The 25,127-nt window shown below is 40.4% G+C and overlaps 1 protein-coding gene across 1 annotated transcript; it reads right to left on the bottom strand.

The window, feature by feature from the left end:
- Positions 1-248: 248 nt before the first annotated feature.
- trappc8 (trafficking protein particle complex subunit 8) lies at positions 249-25,127 on the bottom strand. The gene is made up of 30 exons (XM_063891845.1): positions 24,821-25,127; positions 22,290-22,496; positions 20,680-20,763; positions 19,016-19,105; positions 18,220-18,394; positions 17,771-17,924; positions 17,573-17,660; positions 16,376-16,626; positions 14,984-15,099; positions 14,747-14,897; positions 13,985-14,085; positions 13,738-13,843; positions 13,357-13,488; positions 12,189-12,413; positions 11,631-11,736; positions 10,907-11,101; positions 9,772-9,929; positions 9,619-9,693; positions 8,759-8,864; positions 8,324-8,481; positions 7,159-7,592; positions 6,207-6,363; positions 6,021-6,117; positions 5,274-5,339; positions 5,115-5,173; positions 3,926-4,120; positions 3,291-3,392; positions 3,018-3,157; positions 2,335-2,424; positions 249-1,269 (listed from the first exon to the last, which is right to left on the bottom strand). The coding sequence occupies exons 1-30, from the start codon at positions 24,975-24,977 to the stop codon at positions 1,035-1,037; spliced, it is 4,410 nt and encodes a 1,469-aa protein (XP_063747915.1). The 5' UTR covers positions 24,978-25,127; the 3' UTR covers positions 249-1,034.

Genomic DNA, 25,127 nt, shown 5'->3' with positions numbered 1-25,127 from the left:
TACTGACTTCAAGACTGTTATGCATATTATACTAATTATCACATATTTAACCTTTACCAGATAATGCAGATGGTTTAAATCTTAAATGCCTCTTCTAAAATCGATTGATTTTATTTGCCTCCTTCAGATTGACACAGAAAACTTTGTATTTAAATATTATTATTACTTACCTTAATGATAAGGCAAATCAATTTGGATTCTTCAACATGAAGTCTAAATATCTGGCACAAATTCTGCAGGAGAAGTACTGAAGTTCTCATTTATTTATTTTGTTGGCCTAAAAGTATTAACAGTACATTTAAATATGCCAAATCTAAAAATATTCCCATGAGCTTGGTGTGTGTGAGTGTTTCATTGTAGATTTATTCTCACAGCACACGATCATGGTGGAGCTGAGGCCCTGTTTGTGACTGAGCACAATAATTATATTTGTCCATAATATCACCGCACTGTACCCTGAATCTATACAGTCTGTCACGGATCATACAGTCTCATTAGTTACATTTTTATTTTCTATTTACAACCAATTTGTTATATAAATATAATACATCATTTTCAAAAAAAGCTGTCAAGTCAATGCATATAAGAGCTCGATCACAATATGGAGGCAGAACACACTGTAGAAAATCCACTGCGTGCTCGTGGTAGTACAGAATGGGTGGGGGGGGGGGGGGGGGGTCAATAGACAGGATGTCCCACTCCTGTCACAATGTCACACTATGTGACTTTAATCTACTGCTCAGTTTATCCTGCACACTTACACATGGCTTCTCCAGAGTGCAGTAGGTCTGTTGCATTAGTCCACACAGTGTGGAGCCAGTAGAGCACAGAGGATGGAGCTGTGTGTGAATGAGACCCGCACACACACAGTAACATGCAAGTGAAAGAGTTCAGAGAGCTCTAGAACCTGTTTGGTATGAATACACATTTTCCAGTTTTAGTAATTGGTATAAACATTAATGCTTCCTGCAGCCCAAAATCAAAGAAGAAGAGTGGTTGGTGTGTTAGAGGAGTCCCGGGTGGTGTTGCTGCTCTCAGGCGCTGTTGATGATGATGAGGGCAGGACTGGCTGTCTGCTGACTCGTCTCACACATGGCGCCCTGATCCGTCAGTTTGGCGAAGACTCGCGGCGTGTTGAGGTTGTAGACCCCGGGCTGCAGGAAGCACGCTTGCAGGGTGAGGCACAGAACCTCCTGAGGCTGCAGCTGCAGGTGGTGCTGGGTCTGACCCACCCAGGTGAACGAGCTGTGGATCTCCACTGACTCAGGGCTGGAAAATAATGGAGATATGGACAGCAGTTTAACATGTTCAATTGGAACTAGACTGTGTGAGGGATAATGACACAGTGAGGCGCCATTATTAAATAAATGTACACCCGGCGCAAATTGGCTCTGCTGTACATTATTCCAGCTTCTTACTAAAGAAAGCAATAGTTTCACAACACAAATATTCGATTCATCTCAAAATTATTATTATTATTGTTCTGTTTTATAGGATTTTCTTTATTTCAAAATTATTTGATGGGTCTAAAAAAATAATTGTATTAATTTCAAAATGTGAACTTTATTATATAAAATGATTTAATTGATTTACAAATGAATTGAGGCACCTAAAAATACATGTATTTATTGTAAAATGATCTTATTGATATATAGATAATAAATGTATTACAATAAAGAGTTTTATTTGCATCTGCTAAAATAAATGTTCAGCTAGCTGTGATTTGAAAACTCAACAATGGCAACGGTCTGTTATTAAAAAACAGCAGACAGTCATAATTGACCAATCAGAATCAAGTATTTCACAACGCCATATAATAGGGTAATTAAAGTGATATTTCGTGTCAGATTCAAGTCCTGATAACACAGATTAACTTGGCTATAAAGCAAACCCAGCAAAAACACACTGAGTGATGAGACTATTCGTTTGACGCTAGTAGTTGTTTTAAAAATAGGGGGGATATACCGAGTCCTCCATCACTTCCACGATAACATCAGTGTACAACCACCACGGGCCCTGTTAGACCCCCACACACTAGAAACTCTTGAAATCCTGTGCAATAAACATGCAATGTGCAATACAAACACTATCTGCAATCTGCACGGCTCTATAATCCCTATTTTTTATAAATGTCCAAACTTATATTCTTTTAAGGTCACAATACTTCAATGCCATCTTTGTCCCTTAGTTTACTGAAATTACTGCTACTTATCTTTAGCCATGGTTGTCGACTCATTTGTCTGTGTGTTGTATTTTATTACTAATCTGTAAATTTCTCCGCTGTGGGACAAATAAAGGACTTCTGATGCTGATAAACACACCCCACCCACTTACCTGGAGCTTTTGTGCCGTAGGTCAATGATGACCTGCACCCGGGCCAGGGAGCAGTTGGACAGGGTGAGAGTGACGGGCACCACACAGAGGCTGCAGACAGAGAGGAGCAGATTCACTCACAGCATTCTAACACACCTTTGAGACAGCTAAGGCTTTATTCCAAGCAAGTGTAGATGTACCGCTCTAAAACTATTTCACACTTTAAAGTGGGGTTAAGAAAGCAGCTGAGATTGGGTAGGAGTTGTGACACTTAGATGGCTGATTGAACACCTCTGGGATGTGAAAACTACAAAGATGGATGGTCTTGAGACAAACCAAAACAGATTCTGCTCCAGGAGTGTCATAAAGTGAAAAACAGAACCTTTTCCTCCAGGTTTAAGACTGGAGGAGAGGATGCCAAACACATGGTGGAAATGTGAACGCTTCTTAAGTAAAAATATTAGTATAATGTTGTTGAAAAATGAACATATTTTCTTTGCATTATTGTGACAGTTTCTTTATTTATAATTTTGGATAATTGTTGGTAGTAGCTTACAGAAAATAAATAAATATATAATTTTACTCAGAATCAAAACTAAACCAGATAAATCTCATTTTTTCCAGAGTCGTATATGAATAAATCTGTAATCTGACTCAGCTTCCAGGCATGCGTGTGTGCGTGTGTGTTTGCATGTGTGTCTCACCTGTCCTGGACAAAGGGGTGTGTGTATGTCTCGGGGTAGTGCAGGTTGGTTTTGATGAGTTGGGACAGCTCTGCAGCGGGAAGGATGACTGGAGGAGGAGCTTCTGGTTTAAACTTGAGCAGCACCATCTCCTGAGTTTCCTGCATAAGGAACACAACATTTTTAGTTTAATGGCCGCAGCCAATCAGCTTTCAAAGAACCTAAGCAAGTGTCATCGGTTTGAATTCTGCATCTTTTCCCTGAGAGAAAAGTGTTACACACTAATAACTGTACCTCTTTGGGGGTGAGAGAAGTGGCCTCTTTGCCGATGGTCTGCAGCGCCACGTGGAGCTGTCCCTCTAGGATCAGCTGTTTGTTGTCCTCGACCACATAGGCCTGTACACACCAAAATACATTTTACGTACATTTGAATACAATTTTTAAAAGATACAGTGGTGTGTTAAACCGTTCTGTTTAAACAGTGTCTTTTCTGTATTGGATCTGTATCCAGATCTGACATCCTGGATAATTCTTCACAGATCATAAGCATTAGCTATATCTGCTTGGTAAATAAAATATGGCAAATGTTAAGTAAATAATTCCATTTTTCCAAAGTTAGTGTAAATATAAAGTGTTAACAACAACAACCCTCTGAACATGTGTTCCTTATGATGTTAGCACACGCTTTACTAACTAATAAAATTAGCATTGGGGACAATCAGAGGAGCAAACATTTTCACTGTAACTTGTTGAATAATCTGCTTGGTTGTTTTGCAAATCATGGCTTCTGCATTAATCCCATAGTAGAATGGAAGATTGCCGTACGGATTGCCTGAATCATATTCTGTTTGAAAGGTTTTTCTGGTAGCTCTATGTCAGGAAGGCTCTCTGTAGTTTCACTCAGCCAGAATGTGTTACACTGCATGTACCTTCCAGATGACGATGATGTTGAGATCCAGCTCATTGCACTTCTTGACGATGTTGCCGATGTCCTCAGTGGGGACGCAGACCTGACTCCTGCTGCTGGCCGTTGTCCTGGATGTTGGGGCCTCCACTGGCTGAACCTCGGCGCTCCGACAGCCGCGGAAGAAGAAGTCTCCGCAGGGTGTGGAGGAGCTGATGATCTGCAGGAGAGGACAGAGGCGAGGGGAAGGCACATAGCATGATGCGATTAGTCTTTAGTTTAAATTACTTCTAATATTATAGATTTGATTCAGCTGTATAATTGTTAGTGACATTTGTTTTAAGTGTGTGTTGATCATTATGGGTTCCTGCTCTGGGTTTGCATATAGAAATGAGCTTATAGCTAAATTTGGAACATAATCTTTTCTCTTTTTGAGAATAATGTAATTTTACGCATTGTCATTATTTAAATACGACAGAATAGCGACTTCTATAGCAGCTATGCTAAGATATCATCATAATTCCCAAGTGTTTTCCCTGCAGACGGCCTTTTGTGTTGCACTGACACACAACCACTACTGGTTATGACATTAAGTTGCACAATGCTTCCCATAAATTGCTCACACATCACCAAAGCAACCTTTACCATGTAGTTTGGATGTGTGGTACATTATCCCATTTGTACCCCACAACTATATTTAGTTTAACAAGATCCATTTACTTTTGAAATCCAAAACATTGTAAATGTTTAAACTGCATATGTGTCTTTGATATTTATATTTATATAAGTGCGCAACTTGTAGTTTAAAAAAAAGAGTGCACAAAGACTAAATATAGTTTGAATAGAAAAACTAATTTGTGCAAAATGGGTTGTTATATTTTAAAACAAATTAGACACCTTACTTCTTAGACGGGCGCGGTTAACACTTAAAATCAATATTTGGACTTTAATGGATCACATGATGACTGGTGCGTGAAAGGAGTGTCTCGTACTGTTGAAAATCTCATCAGCATTTTCTTTTATTTTTACAAAGTAAGCCCTGATAAAGTCCCTACACTCTACCTGTGAGGGACTAGCTGTTTGAGCATTGAGCAGAAGTTAATATTGGGAATTAATGAGGTAGACTGAGAGCAAAATATTGTCAGTCTGCATTTGTCCGTTTGTGGTGTACTGTGAAAAGCATATCATCCCACAATAGTCAGGTTTATATTCACCCGTTCATTTCCCAGATTCAGGTCTGCAAACGTGTATTTCTGTACAGTGCCCGAGGTAGCTAGAAAACAGACAAAACAGAGAAATCAGAGCCTGTTCAACAACTGAACTCCATCAGACACGAGCATATTGATGGTGTTAGCTTCTCCTGGCTGCGGTACCTTGAGGCTTGCATGGCGTGGCTCTGAAACACAGCTTGGCTCTTTCTCTGCTGGTGAGTTTACAGTCTGGGGGGACAGAGGGAAGACTGACATCAGACAGGGGTTCACATTATTTCATTCAAACACACTTTCCCTTTACAACTGTTACTCACACAGTATTCACAGGGGGTTGTTTCCCTGTCACCTGTACCGTGAAAAGCTCTGTAAATTAGGTTCTCTGAGCTAGATGGAGTATGGATTCATATTGGGCATGTGTAGTTGCATTCCAGATCAAATCTTTAGTTCATGACTGTATTTTATGTCATATTGAAAAAATCCCTGACTATAAGTTGATGGTGGTGAATATTGTGTAACTATCATGGTGTGTATCATGGTAGAGAAAAGTAAGAAACAAAGATGAGTTAAAAATGCAAACAGGACGCTCATTAAATGTTGCTATTCCATTTATCCTTTATTTATGTGAGGCAGAACTATAATTAATGATGACCTTTTTTATACTCGTGCAAGAACATAATCGTTTTTTTAATAGTCATCTTGATGAATATCAGGATCATTTTTGTGCATCCCAATTATCTTTGATATGGTCCCATGCTGTGCTCTTGGGAGGGAAAGACTTAACACTCACAGACAAAGAGCAGAGTGACTGGGTTGGTCCTGTTATACTAAAACCAAAGGCATTAAGAATGTGGGTGTGTTTACCATCTATTCACAACAAAATAAAGAGAGAAGCCCAGAGCGCTCCCTCACCTTTATCCTTGGCTGGGTTGATGCACTTGTGGAGGCGCCAGTGTTGACTGCTGCTGGAAACCTGAATGATGTGGAACTCACGAACCCCCGCTTCACTCTGCAAGCCCACAGGCAGTGTATTTAAATGATGAGCAACCAGGGACATGTGGTTCATACTGGCAGTGTGCGGCATGCTGGGTAACTCACCGTATTGATGTTCTCCACATCTATGAAGACCAGCGTCCCCCCGCTGCCCCGGTCCTCCACGCTGTGGTGAGGAGGGCCGCTGCTGCGGCAGGCCGATGCCTGCACACTCAGAGAGCGGCTGGCACAGATGAAGACTGTGTGACGCAGCACCCGGTGACTGCAGGTGGACAGAGAGGAACAAGTATCAGCTTATTGCTATCAGTAACTGTTTCTCTGGGCAAAATGTAATATACGTATGTCCAGCTGTAGGTCATACATGATTGGCTTTGCTGTTTGCTTGTAAAGTCAGATGCAAACAACATTTTATTCTTTACATGTTGTTGCTATGGTCATGGACTTCTCTGTCTTCAAGAGAGAAGTGAATTCCTTGTAATGCACAATTAATGATTGCCCCCTCAACCTGGAACATGCTACAGCAGCATCTGAAGCTGTCCAGTAAGACTCCAATAAGTGTCTGAGGATGAATGTTTTTGTTCTTAGATATATCAACTCCATAACTTATCGACTTGTCTTTGTTTGTCTGTATAATTGTGTTGTATTGTTTTTGTGTCTTGAAAATGTTTCTGAGAACGGAATGAGAACCTGTGTCTCAATGAGATAACTTGAACAAAGGAAGTTTAAATAAAAAAACTATAATGAGGCAGGACCATAATGCAACACAGTGTTATGATGTGCTGAGAGAGGGGAAGCAGACTACAGAAGTTTGATTTGAATGTGACTAAAAATGTCTGAGTCTAGACCCTCATAAAATACTTTTAATACGTCAGAGTTCCCAGGGAAACTTCCTGCAATGTGAAGGGCTGAATGATTGGCTGAAAGGTGGGCAGTGACACAATTTAGATATTCCTGTTACTTAAAATAAGTTCAATATTGATACTTAATGAGCTTTTCCTTTGTGGTTTAGAATGTTTATGTTTATACAAATCTTAATGATGCCAGTTCCCCTCCCTACCTGATTTTGTTTCCCTTCTCCGTGCTCTCGTAGTAGAAGAGGAAGTTGATTTCATGCACCCCCTCCTGGTCCGGTCCTCGGAGCCACAGGGGCAGCTGGGTGGACTCCCCTGGCTGCAGCGTGCTGCCCTCTATCGGGATGTCCATCACCCCGGACGGCTGGCTGAAATCCCCTGCTGAGACCAGCACCTCAGTCGCCACGGAGCCGGGCTGCCGGGGCGTGGCAAGCGTTTTATAGGCAGAGCAGTTTTCAGCTGAAGTGGGGCTGACGGGCGTGAGGGGCGTCGTGGTCTGGCTGCCAAAGGTGAAGAAATCCGGGTGTGTGGAGGCCACTCGCAGGCCGGTTAGAGCAACCCCGCTGACGTTACAGAACTCTACGTAGGCCTTCCTGATCTCACCGGACAGCAGAGCAGTGGGGAACTGCAGGAAGAACACCTGAGACACACAGAAACATACATTGGTAAACAGGCAACTTTGATTTGTTTGTTTTTTGGTAATTGGAATAACTAAATCTTTCTTTTTAGGTTCAGCTCTCATTGGAATGAACGAGGTCCCGCCTCCGACGCTGTATCCAGTTCTTATTATACATCCATGTGCGGAACTCATCAACAGGAAGACATATTTGGGAGTTTCTATGACAATATCAGTAGTAAATAGATTTTTAAGTAACACAGTAAAACAGAGGTTAGTGTGTCTTCAGTTTCTACACTGTAAAATATTTCAGTGAAACTTGAAAATTCAAAAGTGACCAATTACAAAAGTGGATTTAGATCCAAACATTTGCATCTGACTGGGCAGCTTAAGTGTATAAACGACTAAGAATGTAGCAATGTGGCTCTCCACACACCTGCTGTCTCGCTTAGGGTTGCAGCTTGATTGGTGTGTATAATTAGATGGTCCTAGCTTACATAAGCACACTTTTTAGTTCTTATAGAAAAGAAAGATGATTGGATTGGCTATATATTTCTCAAATAGGTGCACAAAAATAACCTCCATTTAAGTAATTTAACTTGATTTTAATGAGCAAATACAAAAACAAAAAGTCTGTCTTCACAGAAGTTCAGATTGGATTCAAACTGGGCAAGACTGTAGCGGACTGGGTTTTAGAATGGGCTCATGAGTCTGTAGATTTGCAAGACTTTGCTGCAGGTGTTAGTCAGTGGTACCTCCATTAGCGGCATGGGTGGTGTTATGATGGGATCCAGACGCCGATCCAGACCGTGTCGAATCAACATCTTGTCCTCTTTGGTCTGATTCAATCGTGGGCCCTGGATCTTCAGGTCCTGTCTGCCACGGACCACCATCAAGTCCAGAGTCTGCTGGCCTGTGGACAGGAAGACAGGGTACTTATATTAAGAAATGTTGACCCAAAACAAAAGAAAGCTTGTGGAAAATGAAACTGTTAAAAAATGTGGAGAAGTCTGATCTAATAAGAATGCAAACACACACCCAAACATACCTAGTACTAGAGCAGCCAACAATGTGTGTGTGTGTGTGTGTGTGTGTGTGTGTGTGTGTGTGTGTGTGTGTGTGTGTGTGTGTGTGTGTGTGTGTGTGTGTGTGTGTGTGTGTGTGTGTGTGTGTGTGTGTGTGTGTGTCACCTTCAGTGCTGGGAGCCGTCTCTCCAGAAGAGGCTGCAGCCAGGTTATATACCAGACCCACAATGTTCAGCTGCCCAGTTCTGTGTGGCAGCAGCCGGAGTCGAGCCTGAGGTCAAAGGTCACAGAGACTGTTAGCATAGCAACACAACTACATGTCTGTTAAGCCCAAAGTATAACAACTAGCGGGAAAAAAAATGTTTTTTTTAATTTCAATGATCTTTAGGTTCAAGGGTTTTTATTATCATGTGCACAGTAGCTACAGTCTTAGGTCCCGAGCTCCTCCCACAATGCAGCATATTATAAAAAGGACATAAGACAATAACAAAATAAAGATAATAAAATAAAACTAAAATATAGTGCAAACTGAAATAGAGTAGCTGAAATTTGAGTAAAATAGTGCAGGTATGTTGTCAGACCAGTCTAGAAGTAGTGCAGATGAAGTATATACATGTCAGAATAATAAATAAACACAATAAGCTAAAATATGCATGGAATGTTGAAAGTGATCAAGTATATGCAGGATTCTACGTACATGTAAATATTATTAATTATACAATAACTGAAGATTAAATACTGTACAGTGAAGTACAATTAAATACTGTTTGTTCTGCTCATATCAATCAAGATAACAAATAAATAGTGAGATGCAAGCAGATAAATGTTTTGGGTTATGGAGGCACTTTACAGAGCTCAGGTGTTTAAGCTAGTTCATGGCTATTGTGACACACACAGGCAGGTATTTGAGCCATAAAGGGTATTTGTATTAAATGTGATAAACTGTAATTAAATCCTTCTAAAAGGAAACACAGAATATTCCTTTACTGTCTCTGCAGGGCGCCTGTACTTCTCTACATACTTACCACTTTGGTCTCCTCCGGACCCATATGAAACTCCAGGATGATCTCAGTGGTGGCGATGTCATCTTTCTGCTTCATCTGCAGGTGGAAACATATTGAAATGTTAGTATTGTACATTAAAGCATTCATCTAACAAAGAGAGGCCAGGTTGCCCACCCCTTGAGTGAAGGTCTCCTCATTTGTGATGGCCTCTTCTGTCTTCTCCTCGGATGGAGATGTACCATCAGCCGTGAAACTCCAGAGAAGGGAGAGGTTGGACAGAGCCAGAGGAACCTTCAGAGGGTTCCTGAATGTCACCTCCACTACGATTGGCTCTGCACAGACACAAAGAGAGCAATATGAGCAGGAAGCGTATAGTGCCGGCAGGGCTACATGCTTGTGCAGAATTAAATATATAGGTCAATTTATTGAACATGTTAACAAAGATTTTATATAAAATATAAATAATAAAATTCATATTCGGCAAGAAGCAGCAGAAAAGCTTATGTAGTCCTACTCCCTCTAGCAAACAATGCTAATGGAAAGTCATATAGAGTTCAGTTCATGGTCGTCAGCGGTTGTGATATTTGCATCGTTTTAAAAAATAAATAAGATTCATCTCTTGGTACAAATAAAAATAAATAACAATAATAGTTTTCTGATGGGTATGCAAACGCCTGTCGGTGAGGACACTTCATACTTCAGTGGAGATAAATCTAGATACAATTTTATATGGAGTAGAGCAGTGATGATGTGTTTCTGTAGGCCATCCCAGAAATAGGCTGCGCAAACGGTCCCTTGACGAAAAGCAATGGGAATTTGGAATATATACGAAAAATGATCTGTGGCAAACACATCGATATGACACTCACACATCGTGTTCAGCAGGATAATCTCCACATATTTAAACAACTTTTGGAATTGTTAAAGCATAAAGTAAACCGGCAGAAGTACAAAGGTAATGTTATGCTATAAAGGAACTACATCATGGTCGCATGGCACAGCAACACCAATGCTAAGCTAAAGGGCGCTAATGATGACGTTTAGAAGTCTCATTTAGCCAGTCGTTAGCAACCGCTATGTATTTATGAATCATAGAAACTTGGGTGATTCACCAGCGGGGTTTTTACCGACATACTTTATGTTGTTAGATAAAATGTGCAAATCTCTTCAGCTACGGAACTTATTTCGGGCAGCTAACCACAATCAAGTTGAAAAACAGTTCACTTAAAGAAGAGGGACCTGGAAGTGGTAAAATGCTGACTCATTTTCGTGTTTTAGGACTCCACACTATACAGTTCTATCATCTTACCCTCGGCCACTGCCAGAGGGCAGCGCAGGTTGTCCGTCTGGCTGTTCAGGCAGCACTGGCTGGGCTGGAAACTTCCGGGGACGACCCCCCTGTTGGCCGAAGCCACAAGCTGCTCCTCCAGGTGGCCCCACATGGATGCTTGATCCTGGTCATACTCCTGATCCAGGGACACATCAGTGGCTGCCTGCTTTTCCCCTGCACACAACAGGTTACAACAAATACAAATGTGATATATTGAAGCCTGGGTTTACCTACATCTAAGACCGAGGAGCTTTTATATACTGCATAGAGGGAAACCAAACATCAGTTTAAAACCTGTTATTTCTAACAGTGGCGACACTATGGCCTAGAATAGATTAATATCTCACATTTTCTGATATAAATATATAAAGAAATATGTTTTAATGGAATCCTTTATCAAATAACACAACCTTGACCACACAAGACAAGCTGACTGACTTTAAGTTACCTTGGCAAGTAAGACATTAGTAAAGCTACAAACAATGTTTACCCTCAATAGAGGGGGCTTCTTCCCTTGTCAAAACAAAAAAAAGATCTTCAATAGGATATGAAAACTAATTATTCAAACAAGTTCTAATGACCTAGCCAACAATGAACTCATAATAATGATGAGGTTCTTACTACGCAGAAACAACAGGGACATGGACGATGATTAAAACTAACATCCACTATTTTATTTAGATTTGACAAATGAGTGTGTTACCTTCGGCGAGGCGGCGTTCATGTCCGAAGTAGACTCTCGTGGCTGAGCTGTGGATGCACGGCAGAGGCAGCTGTGGGAGGCTGTCCTCTTTTCCTACTATCACACTCTGAGAACACACAAGTAAGTCAAATGAGATTGTTACCCTCACCTTTTATCTACATTTAAAAGGCAATTTAACAATTATAACAAAGATCGCATGGATAATTATGTGGATGTATTATTCTACTCGTTACTACACATGGGACAGTACATCTGATTAAAACAAACTCAAAAACAACATCTGTCATGTTGTATATAAAGATATACTCAGATGGTCTCCATGTTTTGGCCGTGTTTACTGTTAAAACAAAGTGAATATTGACCAATATGTATTCATAACTTAAGAACTTTACTTATAATAATAATAAGCCATAACTTGGACAACATACAGTTGGTTTACAGATTCTTAAAGCTCGTGTTTTTAAACAGGATAACATGCTATCTTCTATAAAGAGAGTGTCTTTAATCACAATGAGCTGTTGGCTTAAGAGATTTAAGGGTTCCCGTGAGAAGCAGTACCTTATAAACGTAGAGATATTCCCGGAGGAAGGCGCCCTGCTGTGTGGCCGTCTGCCTGCTGTCATTGGTCAGGATCTGTCTGAAGGCCGTCACAGCGTTCTCTGGTTGGCTGAGTGTGAAGGACTGACGGCCGATAGTGAAGTTGATGTGGTCCTCCGCCAGAGACCAGCCCCTCTCCTTGTAGACCTGCATGGCTTGGCAGTAACAGCGCAGTGCGTGCCTCCTCTGTGTGCAGTGACAGGAGAGTGTTGTATCAAGTGTGTGAGGTTTATCATAATTCATTTTTATAATGGATCCCTAATATCGTCTTTATTACCTTTGAGTTTAAAAATGATTGACCGAGTGTAGATTTTGTTCTACTTTGAAACCAAAGTATTCTCCTCACATGGTTCATGTTCTCTAACACCAACACTAAGTAAATCAAGTGTGTATAACAAGTGTATATTACAAGTGAACCATGAAAGTCCTTTTTTATTATCCCAACCTCATCCATAATGTCAAAACAGCATAAAAGCAGGATGTTTTTGAGTATTTCCCATGGATGTATAAAGAGAACCGGACACGGCATTGAGCTGGGGCTTTGTTAATTCCTATTAAAGTTGTGCGGTTGCTCATGAAGCCAAAAAGGCCTGACTTTCAAGAGCAAAAACACCCAGAAAAACATGCAGACTTAAATGTTCCTTTAAGCCCGCCTCCCAACCACTAGCTCACGTCCAGTCTGGGCTCAGTCAAATAAATGGAGGAGGGAAAACAACTGAATACATCTTCTAGAACTTATTGGACTGAATAATTTAACCAAGGGCTATCTAATTTCACTTCATACTGTGTGAAGTTACTTTACCTAAAAAGAAAAAAAAGAAAAACACCGATTTACAGATGTCTTATTCTCAATGCAAGTCAATGGGACTAAGTTTGTTTGTTTTTTCGCACAATGGCCTCTTGTTTCAGACCACAGCTTGGCCACTACGAAAATGTGCTACGACGCCCATCGCCTTTCCTGAGGGCTTGATAAGTATGATTGACTAAAGCAAACTTGCATGTTGAAAGAAAACTGTTGTAATAAAACAGAAAACACAAACAACCTGAGATTGTACGTGTTTGCAATAGAACACAAAGAAAGATAAAACATTGGAACATCTTCAGAAGAGTGATGGCTGAAAAGGCTCACCTGTCCTGCTTTGCTGAATCGATGACCGGCCAGGATCATATGGAAGGCGAACTTGCGGACCATAGGGTTACGCATGTTGATGAAGCAGTGAGCAGCCTGTTCCAACAGCAGAGCGCTGCGCAGGTCAGAGTCCTGCACAAACAAAGGAAAAAAATCCTCTTCAATTCATAGGACAATTTTCATTTGGATAACACAAAATGCTACATCGTGACTTATTGAGTAGTGAATTAGTTGTAAAACATTGCATTTAAACAGTCCATTTATCAGTTTCCAGCCTGTGATTATGAGAACACTATACAATGGATTTTTCATTAGAGTGGAGTCAAGTGTGCAGTGCACCCAAGACGTACAACAGGACTGATAATGAAGCGGCTTTCTCACCTCGCTGGTCATCTTAATGAGGAGAGTCGCAGCCTCAGAGTATTTGACCTGGCTCTTGAGTATCTCTGCGCTGAGTAACGCACAGCGCTCAGCCAGCACCATGTTCCTATAGAGAGAACATGTTACAGTGCTTGATTACGGCAAGACACGAGGATAGGAGATAAAAAGGATAAGGTACAAGGAAACACTCTCATGTATGCATTACAGTCAAACAGTGAGAGAGCAGACATTGTGTAACAGGTCATACTTGCAGACATCTCTGTACGTCTGTATGGCCGTGTCCATGTAGTGTGCTGGATATGGTCTTGGAGCACCCGCCTGCAGGAAGGCTGACACTGCAGCCATTTCCTACACAAGAGGTACGGAAGAATGGACAGAACATAAGGAATGAGGTTATAGTTTGTAATTTATTTATTAATTAGGTTGTGAACACTATAAATCATTAATAAGACAAGAGATAACAAGACATCAAGATGGATGGAGGGAGAATCAACTCAGTGAACAACAGATACCAAGGAAGTTGGCTGATGAAGAAGACGAAGAAAGCTAGGTATCCAATATATCAATCAATCAACTTTATTTATAAAGCCCTTTAAAAACAGCCACAGCTGAAACAAAGTGCTGCACATGGATAAAAACACGTAGCACAAAACACAAAAACAACAATAAAAAATCAATAACAATATCAAAACAACAAGACCAATGAAACAAATACAGAAACATAGATTCATGCTGGGTTAAAAGCCAAGGAATAGAAATTATGAAAATAAATATAAGGCTGAGTCATCTTACCAAACAGTGAGCCTTGGTTGATTTATGAAAACTATGTTAGAACTGGTTTATAAATGGTTCTTAATGATTGATAAAGTGTTTACAACCTAATTAATAACCTAATTATAAACCCTTTATGAGTCCTTTATAAGGGTAGTCTTATTGTAAAGTGGTACCATTTTTTTAATCAATACTGTAAACTCATGTTCATTGTCCAGACGGGTGTGTGTGTCCTCACCAGAGCCCCAGCAGCATACAGCATGGCCTGATCCGACAGGAAGTCTTTCTTGGCAGTGTGGTAACAGCTGTAGGCCAGCTCATAGTGCTGGACCAGGAAGCACAGGTCGGCCATCTTCCTGATCTGCAGCTCCGGGGCTTCTGGGGGATATCTGAAAGGTCGAAGCAGCGATGAATACAATGTGACAGTGTGCGTGGGAACCTGAAGAGTCAGATGGAGATGGAGTGTGATGCTTACAGAAGGCCGCATGTGCTCTTTGGTTCACTGATGCTCTTCTCTGGAGCTTTCCCTCCACCAAACCACTTCTTCGTGGCAGTGAACAGAGAGCGGCTCAGACCTTTCCTGGAGACCAGCTGTGGACAAACACAGAGGCACATGTGAGTGAGTGTGGCTAGAAGAATGTTGACTTGGCTTATATACGGGATAACATTGTAGCAATGACATTTGTGAGACTGGATCTAAATACTAGAAGAATCTGTACATCAGAAATGGATCTGTTCGGCCCTGCCATCTTTTTCTTGGTCTCTTTCCTGTGAAATGCTGAACAAGCTCTTAAGTGACATTGGGGAGCCTGGCAGCGAGAGCCTGTGAGTCTTGGCTCAAGGCAGAACAATCCTCAAGTTACAAACCTGTGGATTTACACATTTCAAATTGGATTGGCTCTACAGCTAGGTGTTAAAATAAACGTAAGGTCGAAATAAAATAACTGTGGGGTCTTTCAGATCTAAAAGTGGAATAGTTCTTACTCATTATAGGATTATTTCATCCTCCAATGATAACCTGTATATCAGTTACTCTACTTTCTTACATGCCTAAATGAAAAATAGAGAAAAAGTCTTGAATAATTGGATCATTTGCATGAAGTCATTATTTATCAAAGTATATGCATGCTCACTATTTCACAAATACTGTAAGTGCATGTTTCCTAACTTCTCCATTTGCAATACTTTCAAATAAACTCTAAACTGGCACGGGTGCACTCGTTCGGACTCAGTCAAAACTTTCTGGAAGAATTCAAGGTAAGACAGGGCGAGTAACTGAATCAAAAATTATTATCTATGCCTTTAAAAATAAAAGGCCCTTTAAATTCAGCAGTACGAACCTCAATTTGTAAATTAAAATAGTAAAGTAATAGCACCAACGATGTGAAGTGCTATATATATATATATATACAGTATATGGCGACATGCTGCGACAATACTCCGAAACCACGACAAAAACGTATCAACAAAAGAAACTGAAAGATATTAAAAGGCAAAACCAGTTTAAAATGCAATGTGTTTGAATATCTACTTAAACTATTCACACAAATATGAACATGTAGCTTAAAATGCAGCACATTCTCCTTTGGTATAGTCATCTCGGAGGCTTCAGTCTCTCTATTTTTTACTGAAACTTTGATAATTTTGCTTGGCACATTTATGAGGGAAGGCGAAAGAACAGAAAAACTCTTTTGTGATGCAACACAGTTTAACAGCTTCATGTAACTCATTCTCAAAAGTGATAGCCATCTTGTCTCTTTCACTTATAGCTTCCGTTTATGTCATTGTAACTTTATATGTTCTCTATCTGCGTGTCAGAGCAGTGTGTGATCAGTGTGTTTTAACATGTGGACCCTCGGAGTTGTACCTGGTCGTTGAGCTGTCTGATGTTTTTCTCGATGTGAGGCAGCAGGCCCCTGAAGGTGAACTCTTGGATGAACTGTCTGATGTGGCCGTGGTCATTGAGGGTCAGACACGTCCCGTGGCTCCCTGCAGCCCCCGCCTCAGGAGCGGCTTTCTTCAGCTCAGTGTTAGCAGCGGTGAGGGGAGGCAGGCTCCCCGGGCTGCTCGCTGTATCCAGCTGCAGAGGGTGGCTCTCCAGGCTGCTGGGTGCTCCGTCTGTAGAAGAACACATAGTTATTTAATACAGCTTTGCCTCCTTTGTTTTGAATACAGTTACAGTTGAAATACACACATTCACAAACCCATGCATTAATAAAAAGGTATCGGAGCCAAGAACTGGCACCTCCATAGCCCTATAGCTACCATTCCACTTTACGTACAGTATATTTATTAATCCTTTGGTCAATTTTGCAAATTGTCTAGTGTTTGCCCCAGTGTGGCAAACAGTGTGAAAACTAACCTAATTCATCAAACCCCAAAATGATCAGATCATTCTGAAAAGTCAGCTTTTTGAAAAGCAACATAGCTCAGTTCAACATTTTGTTTCAAAACTAAACTCCTCATCTCTTCCCCGACATGATTTGACATAAAGATGATTTGCTACCACTATTTGTTCACTGTTGTATTTGTTCGAACAGAGACTGAATCTGTCTCTGGATTTAAATAAATGCCACTGATGGTGGTATATATACGCAGAAATGTCCAGGTCCTTAACATCTGTCATTAAAGGAAGGTATAAAAGTAAGACATGTCTTCTGATTAATCAGAATTTAACAGATCATTTTGTATCATCTACACCTCATCATTTTGAGGGTCGATCCCGCTTTATGCCTAATTAACATGCTCTAATCTTCAATTAACCTCCCCTAAAAAGATAAAACAGTGCAGCTTTATACTTAAAAAAATACTACGATACATTTTACAATATAAAAATGTTTTATTTCACAATAAAACATAGCTGTTACTCAACATTGCAAAGGTTTTCCTTCTTTCTATTGTCTAACCTCAACCCTAACCCTAGGCATTACATCAATTCTGAATATAGCATACAAGCCTAGTTAAATCACCACTTCCACTAAAGCTTCAGTTAGCTAAGAAGATATCTATTGGTTACCTAAAGAAGAGGAAGCCAAAGTGAGTATATGCTGTGCAACTGACTGACCTTTCTCTGGTGAGTCCACTTCAGCTGCATTCATGTTGTTCTCCACAGCAGCACTGTTCACAGCTGATGCTCCATCCTCCAGCACATCCTGCAATTAATGTCAATGTTACACAAGGCACACAACAGAGCCTCTTCCGGCTCATTCATGACTAACACTGGACTATGCTCGGAGAATGCAGACGAAGCTGAAGGGTTTACCTGGTTCTGCAGATTGTTCCTATGCAGGTATTGAGTCCAGGGGTCTGGAATCTGATCATCCTCTTCGGCTGAGATGGTACGAGAGTTCATTTTCAACAGATAGCAGCCCTGATGACCATACCTCTGTTTCATATCTTCGTAAACTGAATCCGCTCTGGAGAGGAAGCAGGAACCACGATTAAACACGGTAGCTTAGTCTTAATGAAAGCCATTCAACAACATTGAGTAGTTTCACGTTTGGCTCTGTAGTGTTTATAGTTGTTGAACTTTAACACCGCTTGCTTGGCATTAATGTTGTTTTAATTCAAGAATTTAAAAGGAATTAAGTAGTTCAAAGTTCTCCATCGAAGAAATAACACACTATGGGATATTTAACAGTAATGCCAAAAGTGATGCTTTGCTACGACAACAAATGTATCAACATCTACATAGTGAAGCTCTTTCAGTACCTCTGTTCGTCCCCCTCGCTCATATCATGCAGTAGGACGTAGTACTTGAGCGTGTTTGGGATGAACCACTTGGGGTTGGTGTAGTCTCCACTGTGCTGAACCCTGTGCTGCTCCTGGGACAGCTTGAGGAACTGCTCCACAGGGACGGCCTCAGTAGAGGACACCACCAGCAGGCCTGTAAGGACCCCCCCGTCAAGGACATACAACCATGTGGAGCAAACATAGAAGAACAGGAGAGACTATGGGAGCCAGGGATTTCAGCTGAACTAATTGAAATTAATACCTAATCCAAGACTTTTGAAAAAGAATTCAATTTAAACCCAACTGACAAGATGTACCATGTAGCTGTGGCCAATGTGTACTTGAAAAGGACATAATTACTTTAGAAAAAGACACAGAATCAACCCACATGTGCTCAATATGTTTAAAAGGCTCTGAAAATAGGCAGTTTGTTTGTTGGTCGATAAATGAGGAGACTAATAAAGAATCCAAAGTTTTAACATTTTGGTTATTTGTCTGGATTTTTGGTTTTGTCTAAGCTTTTCCAGTGTTTTAAAGTGAACTGGAACAGGTGAAGTCATGTATATCTGTGCGGCAATCTGGATTACGCAACAGTTTAATCAAATCTGATAACATTCAGGTTTGTTAGGGTTCACTAGTTTAACCACACACAAGCAGTAACACTTCTAATCTTCATTTTCCCTCTACAGGAGGTTTTTCACACAGAGGAGAGAAAAGTAAATGTACTAAATAGCAGACACTGATATTGCATTAGTTTTGAGTGCTTGCAGGATACAGGCGAGGTAGTGATTGAGAAACTCATGTTCAGAGGCAGGCATCGACTGCAGGAAGTTCTCCCTGTAGGCTTCAAACCATGGCGTGGTCGCTAGAAACACAAAGAAAATATAAGATAGAGGATTTCATCTAGCAAAAAAGTATCAGACATTGTCTTCTTCTGTAGGTTCTCCTTGTTATCCAGATCATTGTCATACTTCGATTACTCATAACAACATGTGCATCTTGTTCATGTCATCACTGACATATATACTGTACCATTTATTTTTAAACTGACGTTAACTATTACACAATCATTGTAGGGTTACTTTCTGTTGAACAATGAAACCTCCATTGTTGATGATCTTGTTTGTCTTGTTTGACCATGAGCTGTTAAAACACTTGTTTGAGTGTGAAGAAGCTGGAGCTTGCAGTTTTGATTTAGAATGCGCATATGACCGTGTTATCTGCATATATTTGTATTTGGACATCAGAACAGATTGCAAATTAATGATTTTAAACTAAAACTAAAAACTTTTTGACTAAAACCCCCTATGGTTAACAAACAAAATAACTATTCACAGTATGTTTGTGTTTTCAATTCTGCTTTATTTATTCAAAAAAATGTAAAACAGTCTGGAGAAATTGGTCTGTTTGAGCCAACCATATTCCATTCAGTCCTGTGAATAATATTCACCTGCTAGATAACCAAGTTCTCTGTGGAGTTAGTGTAGGATGGCATATAAATGGTACCTCCAGTTCTTTAGTTGTCACAAGCTGGGGCCAGGAAATTAGCTTTTTAAGATTCTGGTAATCAGCAGCCGCACAGGATAAAATATACGGATGGGAGGACAGCTGGCCAGGATTGACCGAATGCTTAAGATTATGTCGGATACCTCAGCGTCAGGAAAGTTGTGCGTCTCCACTAGAGGAAAAGGAGCTGAAAGCATCTCCAGTAAAGCAGGCTCTAAGAACTTTATGATGTTGAAGCTAGAGTTGTGCAAATATTTCATATAAACATATATAAAAATATTTATATTGTTACTGGTATGATGTCAATATACTGTCAAAATGTCTACTTTATTAGAATTGCGTGTGACAAGCAGAAAAAACAACAGTACCTTGAGTCTCTAGGAGAAACAAAGCTGGCACGCCATGTGAGCCATGCCTGAGCTGCATTTCTCACATGGGCTACGTGACTAACCCTTAAACGTATGCTTAAAAGAAACTAGCAGCAAGATAAAAACACACTTTTAAGTCACATATAAACAAGTAAACGCCCAAAAGGTGACTAGAGAGTTCCCACTGACAATAGTGAATGCACACACCTTATCACTTCACCTGTAGCTAGCTTTAGAGAAGTGTGCACGCTGGTCTGAAGTCTGTGTGAGGTGACACATTTCTACTTTATATAAAAACATGTGAGGGAAAAGGTGTGTGCATGCTTTTTGTGCGTACATATTAATTATTTATCTGACACTAAGTCATAAATTAAAAGTTATGATATAATACTAGCAACCACAATACCAAAGGAAAAAACCCACCACAAGGTAAAAAGCAGACAGCGAACTGGAAACTAGAGGCAGTGAAAACTCAGAGGACTATCTCTACACACACACCAGCCAGGAAACAGTGATACCTGAGAGGACTATAGCTACACACACATCAGCTAGGAGATAGTGATACCTGTGTAGTGCTGGGAGGTGCTGACTTCCGACAGTGTTTCTCTCCAGGCACTGTACCAGGGGAGGCTAGCTTTAAGAGAGTGATCTGATAGGTGGAAGCAGACAGCCAGCGCTAATGTTAGCAACATCCCATTTCATTTATGGTCTCTTCAATCAAAATGAGAATTTACAGATAATCACGGGAAAAACAGGGAGGAGCTTCATTTAATGTCATTATAGTATTGTAATAGGATTGCATACATTTTTAAATTTTTGTACTCCAGTTTATTGATCAATTCAGGAACATGCCAGTTTGTCTGAACAGAGTAAGGTCCAGCGGGTCTTTATTTGAGTCTAAACTGTAAGTGTATGCTCTTACAAATAAGCTCAAACTGAAAAATAACTTGGCGAAATAATATGGACACTATCAATCCCTGTGGCAACACACTGCAGACCACCTGGGCTCTTACTCTTCACAAATCTTTTTTATTTTATACTTCAAACTTTAGAAATACAATATTTGACTTTTATATATTAATGTTATAAATCTTACTGGCAAAACCAAAGCATTTAGCTTAACTTGAGTGCTTTAGTCAAATTTTGATGGCATGAAATGGATGTGCTGTTGCTTTCTTGTATACAGGGTAGTGAGAAGTTAGAGACATGCCCGGGGGAGGGAGGGTTGGTTAGTGTCTGCTCTCATGGAGGCGAGTGCTGTATTACCTGTAGACAAACTTGTTTAAAGTTAATTCATATGTGAAACAATCAGTTGAATGGTATGTTTCTTGACCTGTTCCATGATGTGTTCAATAACATGTACCATGGCAAGTACCATGACATGTTCCATGGCGTGTTGAATGGCATGCACCACTGTGTGTACCATGGCCTCTTCCATGAGGTTATCCATCGCGTGTTAAAGGGACGTTGAAAGACGGTATGCAATGATTGATCAGGGAGCTTTGAGTGCCAAAAAAAATCACAAGCTGCAACGATGCCAAACAGGTTGAATCCATCAATTATCTCCAGCTGCAGCAGGTTTTCAAACTTTTTCTGTAAAGGTTGCTTTATCTAAGGGGGGGAAAGTCTGCAGAGGCAAGGATGATATTGCTTTTTTACCAGAGGAGCTGAAAAACCTTTTAACTTACATTTAGTTTGGTTAAAAAAAAGCTACTTCATTGAATGACTTGGTATGTCGAAAATTGTAAATTAAGTTGGTACATAAATGATCTCAGAGAAAAGGGATTGGCTGGGACTTTATTGACGCAAAGTCTCGCTCTAGATGTATCATAATGAGGCTGCGGGGCAAGGGGCAACAACTGTCACCAAGCTTAAAAAATATGTTGATATTTCAAAATAAATCGATTTAGATTTTTATTATGTGTTGGATCTGTAAAATCCAGCCCAAGAGGTGTTTAGGATCAAAGTTATTAAGCACCACCATCTTTAGGTTTTTGCAATATGACCATTGCAGTCTCCCACTATAATACAGGAATATTCAATTAACACAGCAGAGGGAAGATCAGAAAAGTCAACAAAAGAGTGTGCACTTGATTCCAATATTGATTAAAAAAAAGATCTCAAATAAAGCGCAAAATATTCAAAGTGTCTACTATAGTACCAGCTTTGTCTTACCGCTGAAGTTGAGGTCGTAGTCTCCCGCTGTGATCACGTTGGTGGCAGCGCCCTCTTGTGGCTGGCAGGATAACACCACTTCATTGAGCACGCGGCGCTGGGCGGGGCTGAAGGTAGATGGTGAGTTGAGGTTCGTCACCACGTTGTTCACACAGATGCGCAGATTTTTCACAACCTGCACCTGGTTATTGGGGTCCCGGATATGGCCTGGTGAAGAAGAAGAGAAGACATGAATCTGTTGTTGATGTGTGTATTTCTGCTAGAACCACAAATATTTCACATCCAAAATGTTTGTATTCATTTTAGTATGTTAGAGCATTGACTCCCAAACTGTGGTACAAAAGAGCCTTGATGAAATACCTTATATGCTGGCCCAAACCCTAACAAATCTTTGTTTTAAAATGCAGTAGGAAGTGGTAAAAATTGGTGTATATTTTTACATGGTCTCAGAAGTTGTGGGAGTATGTATTAGAGAGATGAGGGGACGCCCTGTAGTTCAGTATCTAAGTAATATCATTAATATATAGCAATTGGTTTAGTTAACCAAGTTCTTATTACTGCATACCGTATATGTATTTGACATAGACCTCCCACCAGCGATGAATTAACACTGAATTATAACTTTAAAACAAATCATTCACCAGGTCGTTTTTATTGCAGGTTTGTATTAGTTACGTTTTTTGCTTCTGCCATGCAAGCGCTAGGTTCTTTAGGATGCAAGAATTGTTGTAGTGCAGTACTTCATTGTAATCTCTAAGTGAACATCCTTGCTATAAGAATTATGTGTTTGGATCATGGACTCTTTTTCTCTGCAGAAATCCGACTTCAGATTCATCAAAAGACATGTTTGGTATGTATTTTAGGACGGACATACAAAGAATGGTTTTCCCTTTCCTGTAGTGTGTTATATAAGTTTTTTGTGCATGTAAAGGGTTTGCAAGGCTAAAATACCTGTGTTCCCTCCAGAGGGTGTTTCTCTCTGCCTGAAACGCCTCGATTGGACTCCTTTGTTTACTTCCATAATATAGTGACACCACTATGTAACACTCGCGCTACCATTGAAAAACATTCAAACACCTTGTACTTGATAAGCTAAGGAGCGGGACCTCGCTTAGCAGTTGACCAATCACAACAATAGCGATCCGAATAACCAATCAGAGCAGACTGGGCTCTGGTTTCAGACAGAGGGTGAAAAGAGGTGCTGCAGCACAGGCAGTATGAGAAAAATAAAGAGCTTTTTGAACATTAAAGCATGGAGAGATGTCCCAGTACAGGCACAAAAGACAAATATGAACCTGAACATTAACATTAAAGGGCCTCTTTAACTCTTGTTATGCAGGCTAGGTGTTGTATCCTATTATCTTAATTATACTAAAAGTCAGTATAATTAAATATTCAATACTGCATTATAAACTGTATAATCCATGTTTTACTGTGTAGTGGTGAAAAGTCTGTCTTTTACTTTGAGATGACAACACATTTACATGAGCAGTAAAACCAGTTCTCACATTGTTTTTCTATCAAAGTGATTCTTAATTGCAATTCTACTTTAGATATCCTGAGTAATACCACAAAGAAAAGTCAGGGGCACATATCCATGACTCACAGTGGTTTGCTACTCTGTTATTATGTTCATTAAACCTGCACTCAATCCATCAGCAAATTTAGTTTCTTTTTATCTTGACCCTGACTTGGCTTCTAGCTTGGCTCAGAAGTCATTCAAAAGAAAAGCTCCAGGATAAGTCAGAGAGGGTGAATATGTATAAAGATGTCATTAATATATATAACCAGTTGAAATTACAAACTGTGCAAATAGACAGCATACAAACAATGTATGTATGTATTTATGTATGTATTATAAAGCAACAGAAGTATTTCAAAATTATAGGCTACCTGATGTAAAGCCCAGACAGATTCATGATTTCCATTATCTTCTTTCTACATTTTAATTATTGATTCATGTTTTAGAGTGTCTTTAATGTGCAGGCCCAGCTGATTTATATACAGCAGCAGACTGAAATGAATGCAACCTTGCTTGACAACTGTAGCCCCTCTAATTGTTAAAGTAAGATAATGAAGGTTAAAGGTTGCATAGCATTGTAATAACATGTAGTAGGCACATGTGCTGATAACATGTGAATAATGTGAGTTTATGGGAGTGTAGGTTCCTGTGTCCTGCTCTGTCCTCCTGTTGACACTGGTTTGTGTCACCACGGTTCTCTTGGCTCTGTGGAAGTAGCCTGCAACTCAATCCTATACGCCAATCATGTGCTTAAATAGTACAGTTATTGCTTGATAATAGAATAAAAAGAACAACAGAAATGTTAGCTGTGTGTCTTCCAGAAGCTCAGAGCTCAAGTGTCCGTCAGTCGGCCCTCTCAGGTGTCAGTCTGGACTTCATCCCCTCCGCTCGGGCAACACCGCAGCTAGCCGCCTGCTAGCACTGAGCTAATGTCAACAGGCTAAAGACGCTAGCTCCCTCACTAAAGCTCTGTGTGAGACGGACACTCAGGGTAAACATTCAGCCTTACCTTCGGACGTTAGTCTGCAGAAAGGCCGCAGCAGCTCAGCGAAACTCAGGTTGTTCTTGCGAGTCACTCTCTCCGCTTCTTCACTACACAAGACGGCCACCATAGGGACAAACGAGTCCTGGACGAACTCCTGCACAGACTGAACACACTGGGCCATGTCGGAGCAGCGTTGACAGCAGCTAACACAGGGAACCGAGTCAGAAACCGGACTGTTTCATAGCCTGGACTACTCCTCCTCTATCCTCAGACAGCAGCCATGTTGAATCAGCCAACCGACTTCCTGTAGGGCTGAGGCGGTCAGCTGATG

The sequence above is a fragment of the Eleginops maclovinus genome, chromosome 9, assembly GCF_036324505.1.
Source record: "Eleginops maclovinus isolate JMC-PN-2008 ecotype Puerto Natales chromosome 9, JC_Emac_rtc_rv5, whole genome shotgun sequence".
Classification (NCBI taxonomy): Eukaryota; Metazoa; Chordata; class Actinopteri; order Perciformes; family Eleginopidae; genus Eleginops; species Eleginops maclovinus.
This window is presented reverse-complemented; position numbering and strand designations above follow the sequence as displayed.

Coding starts and splice junctions, on each gene's coding strand:
- trappc8 (XM_063891845.1), bottom strand. CDS start 24,977: ATGGCCCAGTGTGTTCAGTCTGTGCAGGAGTTCGTCCAGGACTCGTTT. Junction 15,100..16,375: donor TCAGACAGCTCAACGACCAG/GTACAACTCCGA, acceptor GTTTGTCCACAG/CTGGTCTCCAGGAAAGGTCT. Junction 8,482..8,758: donor GACGGCTCCCAGCACTGAAG/GTGACACACACA, acceptor TCCTGTCCACAG/GCCAGCAGACTCTGGACTTG.